The sequence below is a fragment of the Hyla sarda genome, chromosome 3 (assembly GCF_029499605.1).
Source record: "Hyla sarda isolate aHylSar1 chromosome 3, aHylSar1.hap1, whole genome shotgun sequence".
NCBI classification, from domain to species: domain Eukaryota; kingdom Metazoa; phylum Chordata; class Amphibia; order Anura; family Hylidae; genus Hyla; species Hyla sarda.
In genome coordinates, this window is record NC_079191.1 from 14,518,576 (window position 1) to 14,541,554 (window position 22,979).

The 22,979-nt window shown below is 43.3% G+C and overlaps 1 protein-coding gene across 4 annotated transcripts in view; it reads left to right on the plus strand.

The window, feature by feature from the left end:
- The window catches only part of ADCY3 (adenylate cyclase 3), a 209,818-nt gene that overhangs the window by 158,997 nt on the left and 27,842 nt on the right, over positions 1-22,979 (plus strand). For all 4 annotated transcript variants that reach the window (XM_056563787.1, XM_056563788.1, XM_056563789.1 and 1 more), the window contains exons 3-13: positions 1,482-1,612; positions 3,702-3,813; positions 5,189-5,316; positions 7,095-7,253; positions 7,344-7,509; positions 8,881-9,000; positions 17,140-17,282; positions 19,823-19,984; positions 20,224-20,311; positions 20,774-20,890; positions 21,379-21,638. In XM_056563787.1, the coding sequence (XP_056419762.1) occupies positions 1,482-1,612; positions 3,702-3,813; positions 5,189-5,316; positions 7,095-7,253; positions 7,344-7,509; positions 8,881-9,000; positions 17,140-17,282; positions 19,823-19,984; positions 20,224-20,311; positions 20,774-20,890; positions 21,379-21,638 (1,586 nt within the window). The remainder of the gene's footprint in view (positions 1-1,481; positions 1,613-3,701; positions 3,814-5,188; positions 5,317-7,094; positions 7,254-7,343; positions 7,510-8,880; positions 9,001-17,139; positions 17,283-19,822; positions 19,985-20,223; positions 20,312-20,773; positions 20,891-21,378; positions 21,639-22,979) is intronic.

Genomic DNA, 22,979 nt, shown 5'->3' on the forward strand with positions numbered 1-22,979 from the left:
GGTGTGCCCGCATCCTCCACCAAAATGTGACGATCCGTCTTGGGGATTAGCTCTGGGATTGTCCTGGACCACGCCACAGGATGCGTTTCTTCTCAATAAACCAGCAAACAAATGCTTATAATGCAAATCTGGCACCTTGCCAGTTTTATTAGACAGGTTGCAGGGAAAGAAATAAACAAAAAGCAGGAACAAAACAAAATCCTAGACCGTCTGGTCACTGACTAAACAGATCAGCTTGTCCTGACTAACAACCGCTGAGCTTCCCTCAGCCGGTTAAACTTATGTCCCCTGCAACCTTCTACTCACAATGTCACTCTCTTAGAGCCCCTCATAGCTTGGGCTGTGTCCTCCTCAGCAGCCTCTGTCTCTTCCCTACAGCCCACATGCTGTCTCCTAGGAAGAGCCCAGATTAGACTGAGTCTCCATCTCATATACACTTCCCTTCCTTCCTGCCTCATTACTTAAGAAGCAGGTGAGAGCTTCTGCAGGGTGAGCCAAGGAAATACACCCTTTCACTGCCACAATACACTTCTAAATCCCTAGAGATTTGCAGTTCCCTGGTGGACAGTGGTATGTCCATTCCATGATCTTTTGTGGACAGAGGTATGTATATTCCATCAACCCTGGCCTGCACCGCTATATACATTTCATGAGCCTTGGTTACCAGTGATATGTGCATTTCTTGAGCTCTAGTAAGCAGTGGTATGTACATTCCATGAGTCCTGGTGGACAGTGATATATACATTTCATGTGTTCTGGTGCACACTGATATATACATTTCATGTGTTCTGGTGAACAGTAATATATACATTTCATGTGTTCTGGTGAACAGTAATATATACATTTCATGTGTTCTAGTGGGCAAGGGTATGTACATTCTACGAGACCTGGTCGGTAGCGGTATATACTTTGTGTAAATCTTGGTAGGCAGTGATATGTACATTTCTTAAGCCCAATAGGCAATTGTATGTACACTCTACGAGACCTGGTGGGCTGTAGTATATACTGTACATTCTTTGAACGCTGGTGGACAGTGATATGTACATTTCTTGAGCCCCAGTAGGCAGTGGTATGTAGATTCCACGAGACCTGACAGCAGTATTATATACATTATGTAAGTCCTGGTGGACAGTGTATGTACATTTAATGTGCTCTGAAGGGCGATGGTATGTACATTAGATCAGCCCTGGTCAGTAGTGGTATATACACAGTGATTTGCAGAGTTACGGTACTTATAGGCGACATGGCCCCTGATCGTCACTCTACAGGGTATGTGACCATAGCCTCTTCTGGCGGCATCTATAGGGTTACATCACATAGAGGAGACATAGGGTAATCTATGCAGCAGGATGGCCATGTGACTCATATTTTTTTGGTCATTTCAGTAAGAATTTAGCCAGCACCGTATGTTCTCGAATTTCCTAGAAGACAAGGACAATGGCTCATCTCATTCCTGGCGCTCTTGTGTATCTTTTTTGCAGGAACGTCTCCTCCTCTCCATTCTGCCCAAACATATTGCGGATGAGATGCTCAACGACATGAAGAAAGACCAAAAACAGAAAGAACTGCAGCAGTTCAACACTATGTACATGTACCGGCACGAGAACGTTAGGTAGGTTGGGGGCGCTACTGGGTGACCTGCAAAAACAGTGTTAGATCTATACACCACTATGAGCTGTAGTCACCACTGGATTGGTGTAAGGGCATAAAAGCAAACTGTACCGTCCCTGCAGCTGATGGTGGCCACTTTTTTAATTTTTCAGTCAAGTGTCAAGGAGGTGGAGCCAAGCTGTTCAAATGCCACAGCCTAGCATACCTCCTCACTTGCCCTAACCTCCCAACCCTTTCTTGATGTACAGGACTTTGTATGTCAGTCAAGCAGTGCCTGGCAGGAGAGGTCAAATGAGGAGGCATGCCAGGCCGTGGCACTTGAGCAGTTTGGCTCCGCCTCCTTGACACTTGGCTTATACTTAAAGGGGTACTCCAGTGGAAAACGTTTTCTTTTTAAATGAACTGGTGCCAGAAAGATAAACAGATTTGTAAATTACTTCTATTAAAAAATCTTAATCCTTTTAGTACTTTTTAGCAGCTGTATAAGGAAATTCTTTACTTTTTGCATTTCTTTTTTGTGTTGTCCACAGTGCTCTCTGCTGACACCTCTGTCCGTGTCAGGAACTGCCCAGAGCAGGATAGATTTGCTATGGGGATTTTCTCCTACTCTGGACAGTTCCTGATACGGGCATCAGGTGTCAGCAGAGAGCACTGTGGACAACACAAAAAAGAAATAAAAAAAAATAAGATTTTCCTCTGTAGCATACAGCTGCTAAAAAGTACTGAAAGGATTAATAGAAGTAATTTACAAATCTGTTTAACTTTCTGGCACCAGTTCATAAAATAAAAAAAGTTTTCCACCAGAGTACCCCTTTAAAAAGCCAATTTTGTCTGCAGCTCTTATAGAGCTTAAAGGGGTATTCCGGCTTTATACATCTTATCCCCTATCCAAAGGATAGGGGATAAGATGTATGATCGCAGGGGTCCCGCATTCTGTGGAGGGCGCTGCCTCCAAGACAGGGTCGTGACGTCACGGCCACGCCCCCTAATGATGTCACACCATGCCCCCTCCATTCATTTCTATGGGAGGGGGCGTGATGGCCATCACGCCCCCTCCCATAGACATGAATGGGGGGGGCGTGGCATGATGTCCCTAGGGGGCATGGCCGTGATGTCACGTCCCCGTCTCGAAGGCAGCGCCCGGCACAGAATGCCGGGGGCTCCACCGAGATCACGGGGGTGCCCAGTGGTGGGACCCCCACGATCATGCATCTTATCCCCTATCCTTTGGATAGGGGATACGATGTATGAAGCTGGAATACCCCTTTAAAGATTACCTTTAAAGGGGATTTAAAAAAAACAAAAAAACTGCATTTTCTTTCATAAACAGCACCGTACCTGTCCATGGTGGAATGAGCTGCAGTACCACGAACAACCTAAACAGGTGTGGCACTGTTTTTAGAAGGAATCTATCATGCTTTTTTTTTTTATGAGATGCAAAAAGCTCTATATGATTAAGAATGTAAAGATTTCCTTGTGGGTGGTACCTGGGTCAGACACACCCCTGAGGAAGAGAAAAAGGAGGTGGTACCCAGAGGAGCACAGGTTGCTTAATAATTGATATATCTGTTCTCTGGGGGGGTCTGAGACATACAAAAAGTTTAGATCTAGCTCAAAGTCATGAATTTAACTGGGAAGCACCCTATGGGAACAGTAAAACTGAGAGCCCCATCATGTCTATGTCCACACTGTCATACCCATTGCTTGTAAGAAAGAAGACTGGTGTGACCAACAGGTTTGCCTCCTTCCTCAGGACTTCCCGTGGACATGGGGAACCCTTTAAGGTAAGAGGCCACCTTCATTCTTTGAGGCCCCCAGGCTGCTTTTTGGTACATACACCCTAGCCATAGGGGCCACAGAGGTGGCAGCTGCCCCCAAGCTGTTGTGCCTAAGGGGAACGAGGATGGAACAGTGTTTTATTACAACAACACCCATCACAATGTGAAGACCTCCCTTCCTACATTGTAGGGACCCCGTCCGATGGGGGGGGGGGGGGGGAAACACAATCCTTTTATGTGACAACCTGTACAATGAATCGGCATAGTGTCTCGTTCTACATGGTGACCCTTGTGTCCTCTTTCTCCTGACAGTATCCTATTCGCGGACATCGTGGGCTTCACCCAGCTCTCGTCTTACTGCAGCGCACAGGAGCTGGTAAAGCTGTTAAACGAACTGTTTGCGCGATTTGACAAGCTCGCAGCGGTGAGTATATAGGTATATTTACAGATGTAGCAGAGCTCAGATTGACACTTAAATGGGCACTGTATTTAAAACGAATTTTGCTATTACACTCCTTATGGTAAATAAAAAATCTTTCTAATGTACTTTGTTTAAAAAAAAATAAAGTTTTCTATGTTTTATTTGTGTTTAAAAAAAGCTGCCACTAGGTGTCTCCCTACTTGTCCAGAGCACATTTACCCCCATCTCTTGCACAGACTTTGGACTCCTGCTGGCCTGGCAGAAGTCCAAAATCAGGAAATGCAGTCTGGAGTGCTGAGGGTGTGTGTGTGTGGGGGGGGGGGGGGGGGGGGAGGTGCTGTCTTAGCCAATCATTGCTCATCTCACACTGAACTGCTCTGGGCTGTGTGTACTCTTTAATGGAGAACTTTGGGAGGTAACAATTTAAGCATAGGGAATAAGTGTCAGATCGCAGGGGTGTCTGACTGCTGGGACCCCCCCACCCGCGACCTCCCGCATGGTGAACCAGCTCTCTGCATAAAAGGAGCCGTTTCGACCAGAGCACGAAGAGATGCGGCCGACACCCCCCTCCATGCAGCTCTATGGCAGAGCCGGAGATAGCCAAGAGCAGCGCTCCGGCTCTCCCATTGAACTGCATGGAGGGGGCGTGTCGGCTGATGCTTCGCGCGGTGGTCTCCACACCGGGGTGCCATGTGGGAGATCGCGGGGGTATTGAAAGAGCTTTATTGATCATTCAGTCGTCATTACAAGTCATACAATAAAAATTACAATCACACAAAGCATGATGGTACAATATACAGCACAGGTTCCCTAAGCTATACACTATACCACATGCTACGCTAACATTCCGCTACATCACTCGTTTTTGGAGAAACAAAGCCGAAAAGGGGTCCCAGCAGTCGGACCCCCTGCGATCTGACACTAAGAATAGGGGATAAGTTGTTACATCATGGAGTTCTCCTTTAACATGACTGAAATCTATGGAGGACCTCGGGTGCATTACATGGACACCCATTAATTATGATGCTGGTGGGGGTAACAATAGACATGTGTGTCTCTATCTATAGCAGTGGTCTCAAACTGTGGTCCTCCAGATGTTGCAAAACTTCAACTCCCAGCATGCCCGGACAGCCAACGGCTGTCCGGGCATGCTGGGAGTTGAAGTTTTGCAAATGGGAAGCCTTGATTTACCTTTCCTGATCCGTGTGGATCCTCTGGAGGAGGCAGACAGGTGTTTGGCTGTCCGAGTTGAAGTTTTGCAACATCTGGAGGGCCACAGTTTGAGACCACTGATCTGTAGCCAATATCAGTGCAGTGTTAACCATGCAGCCACATGACTGTCCACGTTTTCCTAATACTTTTACCTTTCGTTTCCTAGAAATACCACCAGCTGAGGATTAAGATCCTGGGCGACTGTTACTACTGTATCTGCGGCCTCCCCGACTATAGAGAGGACCATGCTTATTGCTCCATCATGATGGGTCTAGCGATGGTCGATGCCATATCGTGAGTGCCATGTTGCATCTTTGAGTAACACGTGGACTTCGCTTCTCTCACACTGTCTTCTTATATAAAGAAGCACTCAGGGACTTGTTTGTGCTTTTATAGTGCAGCATAGGCTATTATTAGGGAATAATGTAGAGGTTCTTGTGTAGGCCTTGTGCTTACCTTTTTTTTTTAGCTTATGTGGCAGGCATGGTGTTCTCAGCCATACTGACTGTTTTTCCATTTCTGAAATGATTTCCTAATGCTGCCTACATTTCCCATAAATCCGCTGGCTTTGCAGAGAGAGGGCGTAGAGTCCTATCATTGCAATTTACCTAATGAGACAAAACTAATCACCTGGCTAGACTGCAGAAACCAGAAACCTAAACTTTTGAGACTTATAAGTGAAGTGGGTTGGTGTCACGCTACATGCATTTTTGATGTGTTTTCTTATTCAAAGTGTGATTTTTAAAGCAGCAGCAGTATACAGATAGAGCTGGAGGGGAGGAGTATAACTACTATATATCCTGATCCTATAGAGGTAGCAGCAGTATACAGATAGAGCTGGAGGGGAGGAGTATAACTACTATATATCCTGATCCAATAGTGATAGCAACAGTATACAGATAGAGCTGGATGGGAGGTGTATAACTACTATATATCCTGATCCCATAGAGCTAGCAGCAGCAGTATACAGATAGAGCTAGAGGGGAAGTTTATAACTACTATATATCCTGATCCCATAGAGATAGCAGCAGTATACAGAGAGCCGGAGGAGAAGTGTATAACTACTATATATCCTGATGCCACAGAGATAGCAACAGTATACAGATAGAGCTGGAGGGGAGGTGTATAACTACTATATATCCTTCTTCCATAGAGATAGCAGCAGTATATAGACAGAGCTGAAGGGAAGGTGTATAACTACTATGTACCCTGATCCCATAAAACTAGCAGCAGCAGTATACAGATAGAGCTGGGAGGGGAGGTGTATAACTACTATATATCCTGATCCCATAGAGCTAGCAGCAGCAGTATACAGATAGAGCTGGAGGGGATGTATAACTACTATAAATCCTGATCCCATAGGTATAGCAGCAGTATACAGATATAGCTTGAGGGAAAATTTATAACTTATATATATCCTGACCCCATAGAGATGGCAGCAGCAGTATACAGATAGACCTGGGAGGGGAGGTGTATAACTACTATTTATTCTGATCCCATAGAGACAGCAAGAGCAGTATACAGATAGAGCTGGGAGGAGTCGGGAGCTAGCAGGATGGATCTGATAGTTGATGATGTCATCCTATAGTTTACAGGAAGTCAGCTGACCCAGGACTGACCACTTCCTCTGACATATTAAACACTGTAATTTTCTGTGATTCAGACTAGTGATCACATGACCCAGTTGCAGGAATAAAATACATGGATGCAGCACTGCTGGAATAAATAAATAAAAATGGTGCTGTATGACTAGTGAGGGTGAGCGTGCATGATATGGACAAAAAAACCACCAACCTGGAGTGCTTCTTCAACTCTCAGGCAACATCAGCTGAAACTTCTCTGCAGAAATGTCTACGTAAGCCGTCAAGTGACGTGCCGCGTGGTTGTAGTTTTGGTGAATCGGTTGCAGAATCTGACATTAGGGCAATGTTTCCTGTTGGCTGCCCAGGCATGCTGGAAGTTGTAATTTTGCTGCAGCTGGAGGCACCCTGGTTGGGAAACACTGCATTAGGGTCTGTAGAATAGAAATAGAGGAAACATTTTTTTTAATAAAGACTTATTTTCTGATGAAGGTATGTGAGAGAGAAGACAAAAACGGACGTGGACATGCGCGTGGGCGTTCATACAGGGACCGTCATCGGAGGGGTTCTGGGACAGAAACGTTGGCAATATGATGTATGGTCCACGGACGTCACCCTGGCCAACAAGATGGAGGCCGGAGGGATCCCGGGGTAAGCTGGCCTAATGCCGAGCGTTATCGTCTTTATTGACCCCTCTAATATCCCAACCTCTAACATCTCCCAACTTGTCCCTGACCACAGCCGCGTTCACATCTCACAGAGCACGTACGACTGTCTGAAAGGAGAGTTTGAGGTGGAGCCTGGAGAAGGTGGCACGAGGTGCGACTACCTGCGGGAGAAGGGTATCGTCACTTACCTGGTGATAGTGCCCAAGCAGCCGGTTAATAAGAATGGTATAAATGGAGTGGTAAGTGAGGTCCATGTCATGCCCCAAGGGTCCTTTCTGGGACTGTTATGTCCTGATGAAAGAGTACGTGAGGTTGAATAATTTTGCGCTATATTTGGGGAAGTAAAGAGGCAAATAAAAACTACTGGTCCTGGTGATGGTCGAGTCCCTATATTTGAAAGTGAGCAAGGCATTGATGGGTGTGGTCAACTGGACTGGGTGTGGCTTAGAGCTACTATGGGGGAAATGACATCAACCATGGATGGAACTTACATATACTATTAGTGGGGCTTAATTTACTATGGATGGGGCTTATATCTACTATTAGTGGGGCTCACATCAACTATAAGGGACCATGGAACGGGCTCATATCTACTATAAGTGGGGCTTAATTTACTATGGGTGGGGCTTAAATCTACTATTGGTGGAAATTACATCAACCATGTATGGGGCCTCTATCTACTATAGGTGGGGCTTATCTCTACTATGGGTGAGATTTAATCTAGGGGTATTCCAGGAAAAAACTTTATATGTATATCAAATGGCTCCAGAAAGTTAAACAGATTTGTAAATTACTTCTATAAAAAAAATCTTAATCCTTTCAGTACTTATGAGCTGCTGAAGTTGAGTTGTTCTTTTCTGTCTAAGTGCTCTCTGATGACACGTGTCTCGGGAACTGCCCAGTTTTGAAGCAAATCCCCATAGCAAACCTCTTCTACTCTGTGCAGTTCCCGAGACAAGCAGAGATGTCAGCAGAGAGCACTGTTGTCAGACAGAAAATAACAACTCAACTTCAGCAGCTGATAATTATTGAAAGGATTAAGATTGTTTAATAGAAGTAATTTACAAATCTGTTTAACTTTCTGGAGCCAGTTGATATAAAAAAAAAAGTTTTTCCCTGTAATACCCCTTTAATTTACTATGGGTGAGCCTTTGGATTGGGTTTATATCTATTATGGGTGGGACTTAGATCTACTATAGGTGGGGCTTATGTCTAATATGGGTGAGATTTAATCTACTATGAGTGGTGCTTAATTTACTATGGGAGGGGCTTTGGATTGGGTTTACATCTATTATGGGTGGGGCTTACATCTACTATGCGAGGGGCTTTGGATTGGGTTTACATCTATTATGGGTGGGGCTTACATCTACTATGGGTGGGGCTTATTTTACTATGGTTGTGGCTTACATTTTCATCTACTTTGGATTTGGCTTACATCTATTATGGGTGTGGCTTAAATCCACTATAGATGGTGCTTATATCTACTATGGGCGGGGCTTAGATCCACTATAGATGGTGCTTATATCTACTATGGGTGGGGCTTAGATCCACTATGGATGGGGATTACATCTACCATGGGTAACATTGTTCCTTCGTTTGGTTTTGTTCAGAAGCTGTCGCTGACGTCATCACACGGAAACTCCCCGCAGCTGATCAACACCAAGGAGTGCAACGGCAGCATCCACACCACCTGCACCACGCCGGACGACAACGAGGAGCTGGACACCAGAGTGAGTGAGGCTTATGTAATAAGAGCCCATTTATTGTCAGCAAGCAGAGGTCATGAAAATGATGAGAAATTCAAAAACATTTATTATTATTATTATTACTACTACTATTATTATTATATTATTATTATTATTATTTATTATTATTATTAATATTTATTATTATTATTTTTTATATTTATTATTGCTATGACTGGTGCATTATTTTTGAATATATATAATATATATCATTTGAATATATATAATTTATCACAATTTATGCCTGAAATCTATACCAGCTCCGAGCTGCCAGAGGATAACCTAAAGGAAAATGATCATCTACTCACCCCCACTTAACCTAATACACTGGGTTATAGTGCGGGTGAACAGGAGACCAATGAGGGGTTAATGGTTTAAATACGTACCTGCACTCCGGAGATCTGTCCCTCCAAAGATCTTCTTCCATCTTCGGTGAATTGCGCGCTGGAGGCGGGCCCGCCGGCTCAATTTGTATATTAATTGTCGCGGGTCATGTAAGCGCTCAGTCGGCGCAGCACTCACATGACCCTCGGCAATGAATATTCATATAGAGCTGGCGGGCCCGCCTCCAGCGCGCAATTCACCGAAGATGGAAGAAGATCTTCGGAAGTACAGATCTCCGGAGTGCAGGTTTAACCCATTAACCCCTCATTGGTCTCCTGTTCACCCACACTATAACATTTATAGTTCCCCCACACTAAACCCAATACACTGGGCTATAGTGCGGGGGAACAGGAGTCCATACACGGGTCGCCTACTTGTTTAGGTTTTCTTGCCGCCGTGTTGTTGTCCGCTAAAGTTCCGTAATTTTGGCCTTCATTTGTGCTCTGAAGGCGGGTCCCCCGCCTGGGTTCCGGAGGAATGGACCTTAGCCCGACCCCCTTGTTCGCATATTCGTGCTGAAGATTTTACCCAGCTCTCGTGTCCTGATGACGTGAGAGCTGTGCGTCGGGAGAACGCTCTGTGCAGTGTAACTGCGCATGCGCCGGTCCCTCACTACACCCGAAAGTACCTCTTTCTGAAGCCTCGCTACTACAGACTTTCGGGTGTATCGAGGGACCGGTGCATGTGCAGTTACACTGCACAGAGCGTTCTCCCGACGCACAGTTCTCACGTCATCAGGACACGAAAAGCGCATGCGCTCTGCAGACAGAACGTTGCGCTCAGACGGAAAATGTATATGCGAACAAGGGGGTCGGGGTAAGGCCCCTTCCTCCGGAACCCAAAGAAAGGCTGCCAGCAGGGGACCCGCCTTCAGAGTGCAAATGAAGTCCGAAATTACGGAACTTTACCGGACAACAACTCGGTGGCAAGAAAACCTAAAAAAATAAGTGACCCCTGTAAGGACTCCTGTTCACCCGCACTATAGCCCAGTGTATTGGGTTTAGTGTGGGTGAACTGGCTGACAGTTTTCCTTTAAGACCAGTGTATGAGACACCGGTCTTAGTAAATCCAAACCCCCGCCCCCCCCCCCCCCGCTGCCCGTAGTCCACAAAATAGGGGATAAGTGTCTTACTATGGGTGGTCCGACCACTGGAGCCTGACTCTAAATTTACCAAACTTTGGAAGGTTGGAGCCCAGCACTCCCAAGACCAGTGGGGGCCAGAGCACTCTGAGAACTGGTGGAGGCCCGAGTGCTCTGTGAACTGGTTCGGGCCCGAGTGCTCTGTGAATTGGTTCGGGCCGGAGTGCTCCTTGAACTGGTTTGGGCCCGAGTGCTCTGTGAACTGGTTGGGGCCCGAGTGCTCTGTGAACTGGTTCGGGCCCGAGTGCTCTGTGAACTGGTGGAGGCCCGAGTGCTCTGTAAACTGGTTTGGGCCCGAGTGCTCTGTGAACTGGTTTGGGCCCGAGTGCTCTGTGAACTGGTTCGGACCCGAGTTCTCTGTGAACTGGTGGAGGCCCGAGTGCTCTGTGAACTGGTTTGGGCCTGAGTGCTCTGTGAACTGGTTTGGGCCCGAGTGCTCTGTGAACTGGTGGAGGCCCGAGTGCTCTGTGAACTGGTGGAGGCCCGAGTGCTCTGTGAACTGGTGGAGGCCCGCGTGCTCTGTGAACTGGTTCGGGCCCGAGTGCTCTGTGAACTGGTTCAGGCCCGAGTGCTCTGTTAACTGGTTCGGGCCCGAGTGCTCTGTTAACTGGTTCGGGCCCGAGTGCTCTGTGAACTGGTTCGTGCCCGAGTGCTCCGTGAACTGGTTTGGGCCCGAGTGCTCCGTGAACTGGAGGGGGCCCGAGTGCTCCATGAACTGGAGGGGGCCCGAGTGCTCCGTGAACTGGTTCGGTCCCGAGTGCTCCATGAACTGGAGGGGGCCCGAGTGCTCCGTGAAATGGTGGGGGCCCGATGGCTCCATGAACTGGTTCCGTCCCGAGTGCTCCATGAACTGGTGGGGGCCCGAGTGCTCCGTGAAATGGTGAGGGCTTGGGTGCTCCGTGAACTGGTTCGGTCCCGAGTGCTCCATGAACTGGTGGGGGCCCGAGTGCTCCGTGAACTGGTGGGGGCCCGAGTGCTCCGTGAACTGGTGGGGGCCCGAGTGCTCCGTGAACTAGTTCGGGCCCGAGTGCTCTGGGTAACTGGGCCTCATACCCAAGATCATGGTTCCCAGCGGACGTCCACCTGTGATCATACACTTTAACCCTTTCCTGTAGAGAATCCCGGAATACACCTTTAACACATTTTTTTGTAAAGAATTATTGGTGATGTTTTTTCTCATTTTGTCCATTTTAAAAACTATATTATAAAATAATCCTGTTAAGAAAAAAAAAAACATGCAAATCGAATCTGTGAACCCCAAAAAATCTGCAAATCTACTAAAAGAATCGCTTATCTTTATACGGTATACAATGTAATATAGTATAAATGCTCAGTAATATGGCTGACTGTGCGAGATCCCAGTCATGTCACATCCCCCGGTTTTGCCAGTTTTAGGTGACACATGAACAGTTCCTTTTAGTATGCCGCCCTCTAGAGGATCCTATTATAACTGCAATGGCAAAATACGATCTAAGCGGTCGTTCTGTATCCTATTATAAACACGGCACAGATTAATTATTCTATCGCCCTTTGCGAACCACATTTATTGCACGGTGAAATAGATAATAATACAAAAAGCCGCACTTATTTTTTTTAGCAGAAAACCGCAACATATCGCCGAAACACAAAATGGATCACAGATCAATACTTTGTTATTGCCAGTGTGCCTCCAGCTGTTGCAAAATTTCATCTCCTAGCATGCCCGGACAGCCTTTGGCTGTCCGGGCATGCTGGGAGATGTAATTTTGCAACAGCTGGAGGCACATTGCTTGGGAAACACTGCTATAAGGGATTCATGGGATCACATGTACATGTCATTTAGGCTTCCAGATATAGTGTTGTATTTTGTACAACCGTAAAATCATGGGTGCCTGAAAGACAACAAACATATGTGAGTTATGCTGTATTAAAAAAATAAAATAAAATAAAAAAGGTCCTATATATTTAATTATCTACAGTTGCTAAAAATTGAGTACATTGGGTAAACGTCCATAGCGCAGGGAGAAAAAGAAAGTGAAACCTTTAAAATTGCTTGGATTTCTGCATTGATTAGTATTAACATTTGCACTGATTGTTCCACCATTTTAGACAAACACAGTGGAACCACTAATACAGATAGTTGTGCTGTTCATGAGTTTCATTGAGTACATTGGGTAGACTTCTATAGTGCAGAGAGAAAAAGAAAGTGAAACCTTTAGAATTCCCTGGATTTCTGCATTGATTAGTAATACCATTTGCACTGATAATTCCACTATTTTAGACAAACACAATGCAACCAATAATGCAGATAGTTGTGTTGTTCATGAGGTTTATTGAGTACAATGGGTAGACGTCCATAGTGCAGGGAGAAAAAGAAAATGAAACCTTTATTGCCTGGATTTCTGCATTGATTAGTAATAACATTAACAATGATGGTTCCACCATTTTAGACAAACACAATGTAACTAATAATGCAGATAGTTGTGCCGTTCATGAGTTTTATTCAGTACATTGGGTAAACGTCCATAGTGCAGGGAGAAAAAGAAAGTGAAACCTTTAGAATTGCCTGGATTTCTGCATTGATTAGTAATAACATTAACAATGATGGTTCCACCATTTTAGACAAACACAATGCAACCAATAATGCAGATAGTTGTGTTGTTCATGAGGTTTATTGAGTACAATGGGTAGACGTCCATAGTGCAGGGAGAAAAAGAAAATGAAACCTTTATTGCCTGGATTTCTGCATTGATTAGTAATAACATTAACAATGATGGTTCCACCATTTTAGACAAACACAATGTAACCAATAATGCAGATAGTTGTGCCGTTCATGAGTTTTATTCAGTACATTGGGTAAACGTCCATAGTGCAGGGAGAAAAAGAAAGTGAAACCTTTAGAATTGCCTGGATTTCTGCATTGATTAGTAATAACATTAACAATGATGGTTCCACCATTTTAGACAAACACAATGCAACCAATAATGCAGATAGTTGTGTTGTTCATGAGGTTTATTGAGTACAATGGGTAGACGTCCATAGTGCAGGGAGAAAAAGAAAATGAAACCTTTATTGCCTGGATTTCTGCATTGATTAGTAATAACATTAACAATGATGGTTCCACCATTTTAGACAAACACAATGTAACCAATAATGCAGATAGTTGTGCCGTTCATGAGTTTTATTCAGTACATTGGGTAAACGTCCATAGTGCAGGGAGAAAAAGAAAGTGAAACCTTTAGAATTGCCTGGATTTCTGCATTGATTAGTAATAACATTAACAATGATGGTTCCACCATTTTAGACAAACACAATGCAACCAATAATGCAGATAGTTGTGTTGTTCATGAGGTTTATTGAGTACAATGGGGAGACGTCCATAGTGCAGGGAGAAAAAGAAAGTGAAACCTTTATTGCCTGGATTTCTGCATTGATTAGTAATAACATTAACAATGATGGTTCCACCATTTTAGACAAACACAATGTAATCAATAATGCAGATAGTTGTGCCGTTCATGAGTTTTATTCAGTACATTGGGTAAACATCCATAGTGCAGGGGGAAAAAGAAAGTAAAACCTTTAGAATTCCCTATATTTCTGCATTGATTAGTAATATCAATTGTTTAATAGTTCATAAGATTGTAAAAGAGTCAATCGAGTTGAATTTCTAACCCTACTGTGTTAATCCAGAGGTTTTGTTTTCTAAGTCACCACTATAAGAACTCTGCTGGTGTGCTCCGCTAAAAGGAGCTCCGTCGGCCAGTCCATCAGAATGGTGGGAAATTAGCAGAGAAAAAATAGTGCATGTCCTATTTTTTTTTCTCTTCTCGTCTCCTGTAAAATATCGGACACCTGATGGACCCCATTCAAATCAGTGGGATCCATCGAGACCCGACGGTGTCAGTTGTGATGCAAATCATTCAGTGTCTGTTCTGCGCAGAAAAATAAAGACGAATGGACCCTAGACAGGTTGGAGCTCAACGCTAGTTTAAACCTAGACTAATGCAGACAGTTGTGCCGTTCATGTTTTTTTTTATTGAGCACATTGGGTAAACATCCACAGTGTGGGAAGAAAAAGTAAACACTTAAGAATTTCCTGAATTTCTTCATTGATTTATTTACTTTTATTTACTTATTAGTCTCTGAGTCGTCATTATAGACCCAAACTGTAACTAAAAATACAGACAGTTGTACCAGGCATGTCTTGGGTAAATGGGGTAAATATCAACAGTGCAGGGAGAAAAAGTCTTTAGATCCCCCATTTGCAGGGAATTACCTCTCTGAATATTATTTGTGGCTGCAAATAAGATTTACACAACATTCAGGATAAATTTAGAACCATTGCTCCCTGTGTTTTAGTTAATTAATATTTCTGGGGTACCTTGTGTGCAGCGCCCTCCTCAGGTCAGGCCACTGCTTCTTTATAGGGTTCAGGTCAGGAATTAGACCATAACACAGTTCTCTTGGGTATCACCAGCTTCTCCAACATTCCCCTATGTAGTGTTCTTATACATCTCTGAATTCATTGTTCCCTCAATGATCACAAGGAGTCCAGACCCTGAGGTAACAAAACAGACCCAAACCATGATGTTTTCTCCCTCATGTTCCACATAGTGTTCTACAATGTCTTTTGAGGTCTTCTGAAAGTACCATACTTCGCACATCGCCTCTCTTTAATTTACTCCCAGAAGGTTCACTTACTTTTTCTCTCTGCACTTCTAATGTTAAATAAAAACTTAAACAGTACAATTGTCTGCTTAATTATTATTGTTTTAGTTACATTGTGTTGGCTAAAACTTTGACTTAGATAACAATTTTATTAACAATCAATGTTAAAATCCAGGGTGTTCCAAAGGTTTCACTTTTTCCCCTGCCCTGTGGATGTTTACTCAACAGGCTCACTAAAAAAACATGAACAGTACAACTGTCTATGTTATTGTTTTACTGGCATTGTGTTTGTTATATCTTTTGCTTAGATAACAATGAAATCACAATTTTTTATCAATCGATGCAGAAATCCAGGGTATTCCAAAAGGTTCACTTTTTCCCCTGCCATGTGAATGTTTACTCAACAGGCTCAATAAAAAAATAAATGAACAGTACAACTGTTTATGTTATTGTTTTACTGGCATTGTGTTTGTTATATCTTTTACTTAGATAACAATCAAATCACATCTTATTATCAATCGATGCAGAAATCCAGGGTATTCCAAAGTGTTCACTTTTTCTCCCTGCCCTGTGGATGTTTACTTAACATGCTCAATAAAAAAAAAGATGCTAAACTGATTGTGTGTTACTGGTGTAGTTACATTACATTTGTCAGTGTTGTAGTAATTTAGGGAATCCCAATAGGGATCACTGTATTCATAGTATGTAAGGTATCTGTACATGCTGCATGTTTAAGTTATACCCTCCTTAAAGGGGTTATCCAGGGGAAAAAAAAATTATATATATATATATATATATATATATATATATATATATCAACTGGCTCCAGAAAGTTAAACAGATTTGTAAATTACTTCTGTTAAAAAATCTTAATCCTTTCAGTACTTCTGAGCTGCTGAACAGCTCAACTTCAGCAGTGGATAATTATTGGAAGGATTAAAACATTTTAATAGAAGTTATTTACAAATCTGTTTAACTTTCTGGAGCCAGTTGATATATAAAAAATTTTTTCCCTGGAATACCCATTTAAAGTAAGCTTCTGAAAAAGGAATATACATGGGTGTGGAGATGCCATATGTTTCCTCTCTGTTTTTAAGATCTCTGCTTGCTGTCAGTGTATAATAACCTTCTAGCAATCAGTCAGGATCATAAGGCACCATATACCATGTTAAAGGGGTACTCCCTTGGAAAACTTTTTTTTTAAATCAACTGGTGCCAGAAAGTAAAACAGATTTGTCAATTACTTCTATTAAAAAATCTTAATCCTTCCAGTACTTATGAGCTGCTTAAGTTGAGTTGTTCTTTTCTGTCTGAGTGCTCTCTGATGACACCTGTCTCGGGAACCGCCCAGTTTCGAAGCAAATCCCCATAGCAAACCTCTTCTACTCTGTGCAGTTCCCGAGACAAGCAGAGGTGTCAGCAGATTAAAAGATTAAAAAAAAATCTTAATCCTTCCAGTACTTTTTAGGGGCTGTAATACTACAGAGGAAAATGCTTTTCTTTTTTTGGATTTCTCTTCTGTCATGAGCACAGTGCTCTCTGCTGACCTCTGCTGTCCATTTTAGGAACTGTCCAGAGCAGCATGTGTTTGCTATGGGGATTTTCTCCTGTTCCTAAACTGGACAGCAGAGGTCAGCAGAGAGCACTGTGGTCGTGACAGAAGAGAAATCCAAAAAGAAAAGCATTTTCCTCTGTAGTATTACAGCCCCTAAAAAGTACTGGAAGGATTAAGATTTTTTTTTTTTTTTAATAAGAAGTAATTTACAAATCTGTTTAACTTTCTGGCACCAGTTGATTAAAAAAAAAAAAAGTTTTCCACGGGAGTACCCCTTTAATAGTGAGATCTATCACCATCCATGAGACCACTATACTTTGCATGCAGCACAGGATGATGCAGCACTGCGGCTCATTATCACAATAATCCCATGTTTTGCTCCCCTATCTCATCACAGGTGGTGAACCCATCTTTCCCCAACCCCCGCAGACGCCTCCGCTTGAGAGACTTGGCCGAGAGAGTCATTGACGCTCAGCAGAATGAGCAGGAGCTGAACAAACTGCTGAATGAAGCCTTGTTGGAAAGAGAGACTGTACAAGTGTGAGTCATCTCGCTGCCTGTTCACACCTGCCAACCAACCCTCGTATACCGCACACAACTAAAAGGGGCCCTCACTAGAGATGAGCCAACCTACAGTAAATTCCATTCGTCACAAACTTCTCGGCTCGGCAGTTGATGGCTTTTCCTGCATAAATTAGTTCAGCTTTCCGGTGCTCCCGTGGGCTGGAAAAGGTGGATACAGTCCTAGGAGACTCTTTCCTAGGAATGTATCCACCTTTTCCAGCCCACCGGAGCACCGGAAAGCTGAACTAATTTATGCAGGAAAAGTCATCAACTGCCGAGCCGAGAAGTTCGTGACGAATCGAATTTACTGTAAGTTCGCTCATCTCTAATCAGAATGTTAGAAATGTTTACTTATTTGTTGAAAAGGGAAAACCATAATCTTCCAGTGATGTAAGTATTCATACCCTTTACTTTATGCTACCCCAATGCTTCACTGTAGGGATGGTTTTGGGCAGCGCCTGGTTTCATAATACATAAAGCATATATAAAACATAATACTATGCTCTACAAGGGTAGATGACTTAAAGGGGTTATCCAGGAAAAAACTTTATTTATATATATATATATATATATATATATATATATATATATATATCTATATCAACTGGCTCCAGAAAGTTAAACAGATTTGTAAATTACTTCTATTAAAAAATCTTAATCCTTTCAGTACTTATGAGCTTCTGAAGTTAAGGTTGTTCTTTTCTGTCTAAGTCCTCTCTGATGACACGTGTCTCGCCCAGTTTAAAAGAGGTTTGCTATGGGGATTTGCTTCTAAACTGGGCGGTTCCCGAGACACGTGTCATCAGAGAGCACTTAGACAGAAAAGAACAACCTTAACTTCAGAAGCTCATAAGTACTGAAAGGATCAAGATTTTTTAAAAGAAGTAATTTACAAATCTGAACTTTCTGGAGCCAGTTGATATATAAAAAAAAGTTTTTTCCTGGAATACCCCTTTAATACTATACTCTGTATGGGTGGAGACCTTCTTAAAGGGGTACTCCGGATGGAAAACTTTTTTTTTTTTTTTTAAATCAACTGGTGCCAGAAAATTAAACAGATTTGTAAATTACTTCTATTAAAATATCTTCATCCTTCTAGTACTTATTAGCTGCTGAATACTGCAGAGGAAATTATTTTCCTTTTGGAACACAGAGCTCTCTGCTGACATCATGACCACAGTGCTCTCTGCTGACATTTTGGGAACTGTCCAGAGCAGCATATGTTTGCTATGGGGATTTTCTTCTACTCTGGATAGTTCTTAAAATGGACAGAGATGTCAGCAGAGAGCTCTGTGTTCCAAAAAGAAAATAATTTCCTCTGTAGTATTCAGCAGCTAATAAGTACTAGATGGATTAAGATTTTTTAATAGAAGTAATTTACAAATCTGTTTAACTTTCTGGCACCAGTGGATTTAAAGGGGTACTCCTGTGCAAAACTTTTTTTATTTTTTTAAATCAACTGGTGCCAGAAAGTTAAACAGATTTGTAAATTACTTCTATTAAAATTTTTTAATCCTTCCAGTACTTTTTAGGGGCTGTATACAACAGAAGAAATGCTTTTCTTTTTGGATTTCTCTGATGTCACGACCACAGTGCTCTCTGCTGACCTCTGCTGTCCATTTTAGGAACTGTCCAGAGTAGGAGAAAATCCCCATAGCAAACATATGCTGCTCTGGACAGTTCCTAAAATGGACAGCAGAGGTCAGCAGAGAGCACTGTGGTCGTGACATCAGAGAAATCCAAAAAGAAAAGCATTTCCTCTGTAGTATACAGCCCATAAAATGTATTGGAAGGATTAAGATTTTTTAATAGAAGTAATTTACAAATCTGTTTAATTTTCTGGCACCAGTTGATAAAAAAAAAAAAATAATAAAGTTTTCCACCGGAGTACCCCTTTAATATGGTCTGTATTGGTTGAGAACTTAATACTATGCTCTGCAGCGGTGGAGAACTTAAAGGGGTACTCCTCTGCTCAGCATTCGGAACAAACTGTTCCGAACGCTGGAGCCGGCGCCAGGAGCTCGTGATGTCATAGCCCCGCTCCCCTCATGACGTCACGCTCCGCCCCCTCAATGCAAGTCTATGGGAGGGGGCGTCACGCCCCCTCCCATAGACTTGCATTGAGGGGACGGGGTGTGACGTCATGAGGGGGCAGGGCTATGACGTCACGAGCACCTGGCGCCGGCTCCAGCATTCTGAACAGTTTGTTCCGAATGCTGAGCAGTGGAGTACCCCTTTAATACTATGCTCTTTAGGGGTGAAGAACTTAATACTATGCTCTGCAGTGGAGGAGACCTTCTTACTATGCTCTGGATTGGTTAAGAACTTAATGCTATGCTCTGCATGGGCGGAGAACCTGTTTGTTTATTATAAATACACCTGACTCCCTGGGCTTATGTAGCACCCACCTGACTCTGTCACAACCTCTCTCAGGATCACAATGCTCAGGTTTCTTTGCTATATCTTGTATTATCAAACCATGGGCTCCTGTCGAATTAAACTGTTTGTCTCCTTAGCTTGAAAGGGAAGTATACCTACCGCCTGTCAATGAGATTCATCAACCCGGAGATGGAAACCCGTTTCTCGGTGGAGAAGGAGAAGCAAAGTGGTGCGGCGTTCAGCTGTTCCTGTGTTGTCCTCCTCTTCACAGCTGTGGTCCAGATGCTCATAGATCCCATGTAAGTCCATTCACCAGTGTAAATGATCGTACGCGACCTGCCACGAAATCAATTACCTCTTAAAGGGCAGCTCCAGTCACAACTCAGAACATCAGAACCTACGTAATGACAGCCATATAGCCAACTTCTCCTGCCTGATAGGAGTATAGTAGATGGGCCCCACAGTCAGGGAGAGAGGGTGATCTGTGATGGTGATAATGTGGTCATCATCAGTTAAAGTTGTCTCCTTGTCTTCTCAGGTTGGTCGCCAACTACGTAACGTTTGTCATTGGGGAAATCCTACTCTTGGTTCTTACCATCTGTTCACTGGCAGCCATTTTTCCCAGGGTAAGAGACTATCCTTATGTAAAGCTGGCAAGGCATGGCCCCTTCTAATAACTGGGCAACAATCATATGGTGTGAGATAAAAGATACTTTACAACGACCGGATCTTTGGTCTTTTTGTTGTCATCTTGGACCGTCCGAACGTCGATGAAGAAGAGGAGGATTAACGTCCCACTGCTTCCCATACGTCCCCATATGTTGGCCCAGTAGTTCGACCATGTGATCCAACCCCCATTGTTCCCACACCCCTCCCCGATCACAGACTGTAAAGTATGGTTGTTTTTCTACTTTGTTTCTCCGATATTGAGTGATGGAGCGGAGTGTTAGCGTAGCATGTGGTACGGTGTATAGCTTAGGGAACCTGTGCTGTATATTGTACTGCCATGCTTCGTATGATTTGTAATGACGACTGAATGACGAATAAAGCTCTTTCAATACCTTTGTCTTTTTTTCCTAATATCATAGGTTTTCCCTAAAAAGTTGGTTGCATTTTCCACTTGGATTGACCGTACCAGATGGGCGAGAAACACTTGGGCGATGTCAGCCATCTTCATTCTAACTATGGCGGATATTGTGGATATGGTAAGAAAATTAAAGTTTGAGCACCTAAAACATAACTTTTATTAGATAGTTATAAAAACAAAATAGAGAGCAAATTACCTACATTGACCAACATCCTGATTGAAGCAATGGTGCCAATGACCCAATAGATAGGGAATCCACATACATAAATAAGAACGCAATATGTGAACAAGGGCATACCTAGATGCAAGCAGGCCCCATAGCACAGATTACAATGGTCTAACACATCACACCCCTGACAACCTTCAGGAAGAATTGACACCCCTATTTAATTTACATAAAAATTAGGCCAATTCCCCACCACCTTGTTTGCTAATTTTATAGGCCCGGAAGAGAAGGTTCTCGAGAACCATTAAAATAGGATGGGAACCAGCATGGGCTGTCCTCGGCTATGGGGCCTCATAGCAGCCATGCAGGTTGCCTCTATGTTATGTATACCGTAGCTGTGATCTAGGAGCCACACTGTATCCTGTCTTATTTCCTCACAGCTCAGCTGCCTGCAGTACTACTCCAGCTCCTACAACAGCACAATGCAGTCATCCGAATCTTGGGGCTGTGTGGAGAACCCCAAATATTACAGCTACATTGCAGTCCTCGCTCTGATCGCCACCATCATGTTGGTTCAGGTCAGCCACATGGTGAAGCTCACCCTCATGCTGATGATCACTATCGCTGTTGGCGTTGTCAACATTTACGCCTGGAGGCCGATTTTTGACGATTACGACAGGAAGCGCTTCAATAGCTACGTGTGAGTATTAACTTACGGTTATTGTTAAAATTGACGACAGTTACCCATGTTGGATAGGGTTGGAGTGATAAGGGGGTGGTCCTATCATGGCAGAGGTAGTCCTATCATGGCAGAGGTAGTCCTATCATGGCCAAGGTAGTCCTATCATGGCCGAGGTAGTCCTATCATGGCAGAGGTAGTCCTATCATGGCAGAGGTAGTCCTATCATGGCAGAGGTAGTCCTATCATGGCAGAGGTAGTCCTATCATGGCCGAGGTAGTCCTATCATGGCCGAGGTAGCCCTATCATAGCTGAGGTAGTCCTATCATGGCAGAGATAGTCCTATCATGGCAGAGGTAGTCCTATCATGGCCGAGGTAGTCCTATCATGGCCGAGGTAGCCCTATCATAGCTGAGGTAGTCCTATCATGGCAGAGATAGTCCTATCATGGCAGAGGTAGTCATATCATGGCTGAGGTAGTCCTATCATGGCAGAGGTAGTCCTATCATGGCAGAGGTAGTCCTATCATGGCAGAGGTAGTCCTATCATGGCCGAGGTAGTCCTATCATGGCAGAGGTAGTCCTATCATGGCAGAGGTAGTCCTCTCATGGCTCACATTAAGAAGAGAGATAACTAAAACAAAACAAGAAACCTATAGACACCATAAACCCTATCAGCTTTAATAAAACATTAACCACTGTCTATTCATCATCTATGTATTACCATACTGAAACATTGTCTGTATATCTTTTTATACTAAAATATCATGGATATCCTGAAATATATATATATATATATATATATTATACTAAAACATAATTTTTCCTCAATACTGAAACACTGTCCTTATATCCTTCATAATAAAACATCATCTATAGATCCTCTATAATAAAATGTTGTCTATATGTCCTCCATAATAAAACATCATCTACCTATCATCTATAGATCCTCAATAATAAAACATCCTCTATATATCTTCAATACTAAAATATTGTCTATATATTATCCATACTGAAATATTTCACATATCTATAATTCATGCTAAAAACATCGTCTACATATCCACATATCCTTTATACAAAAACATCGTCTATATATCCTTCTTACTCAGCATGGTAAGAACCCAGGTAAGTCCAGCCCATGTCTTTTTAAACACTGCCATACAGCCTGCCTGCATCCACCTACCCTGCTTGATTGAAAGTGACATGGACTGGACTTGGACTCTTGCCATGCTGGGGAACCAGTCCCCCCCCCCCCCCCCCCCCCCTCTATACACACACACATTGGGCACAATGTCTATTAAAGGGTTACTCCGGTGGAAAACTTTTTTTTTTTAATCAACTGGTGCCAGAAAGTTAAACA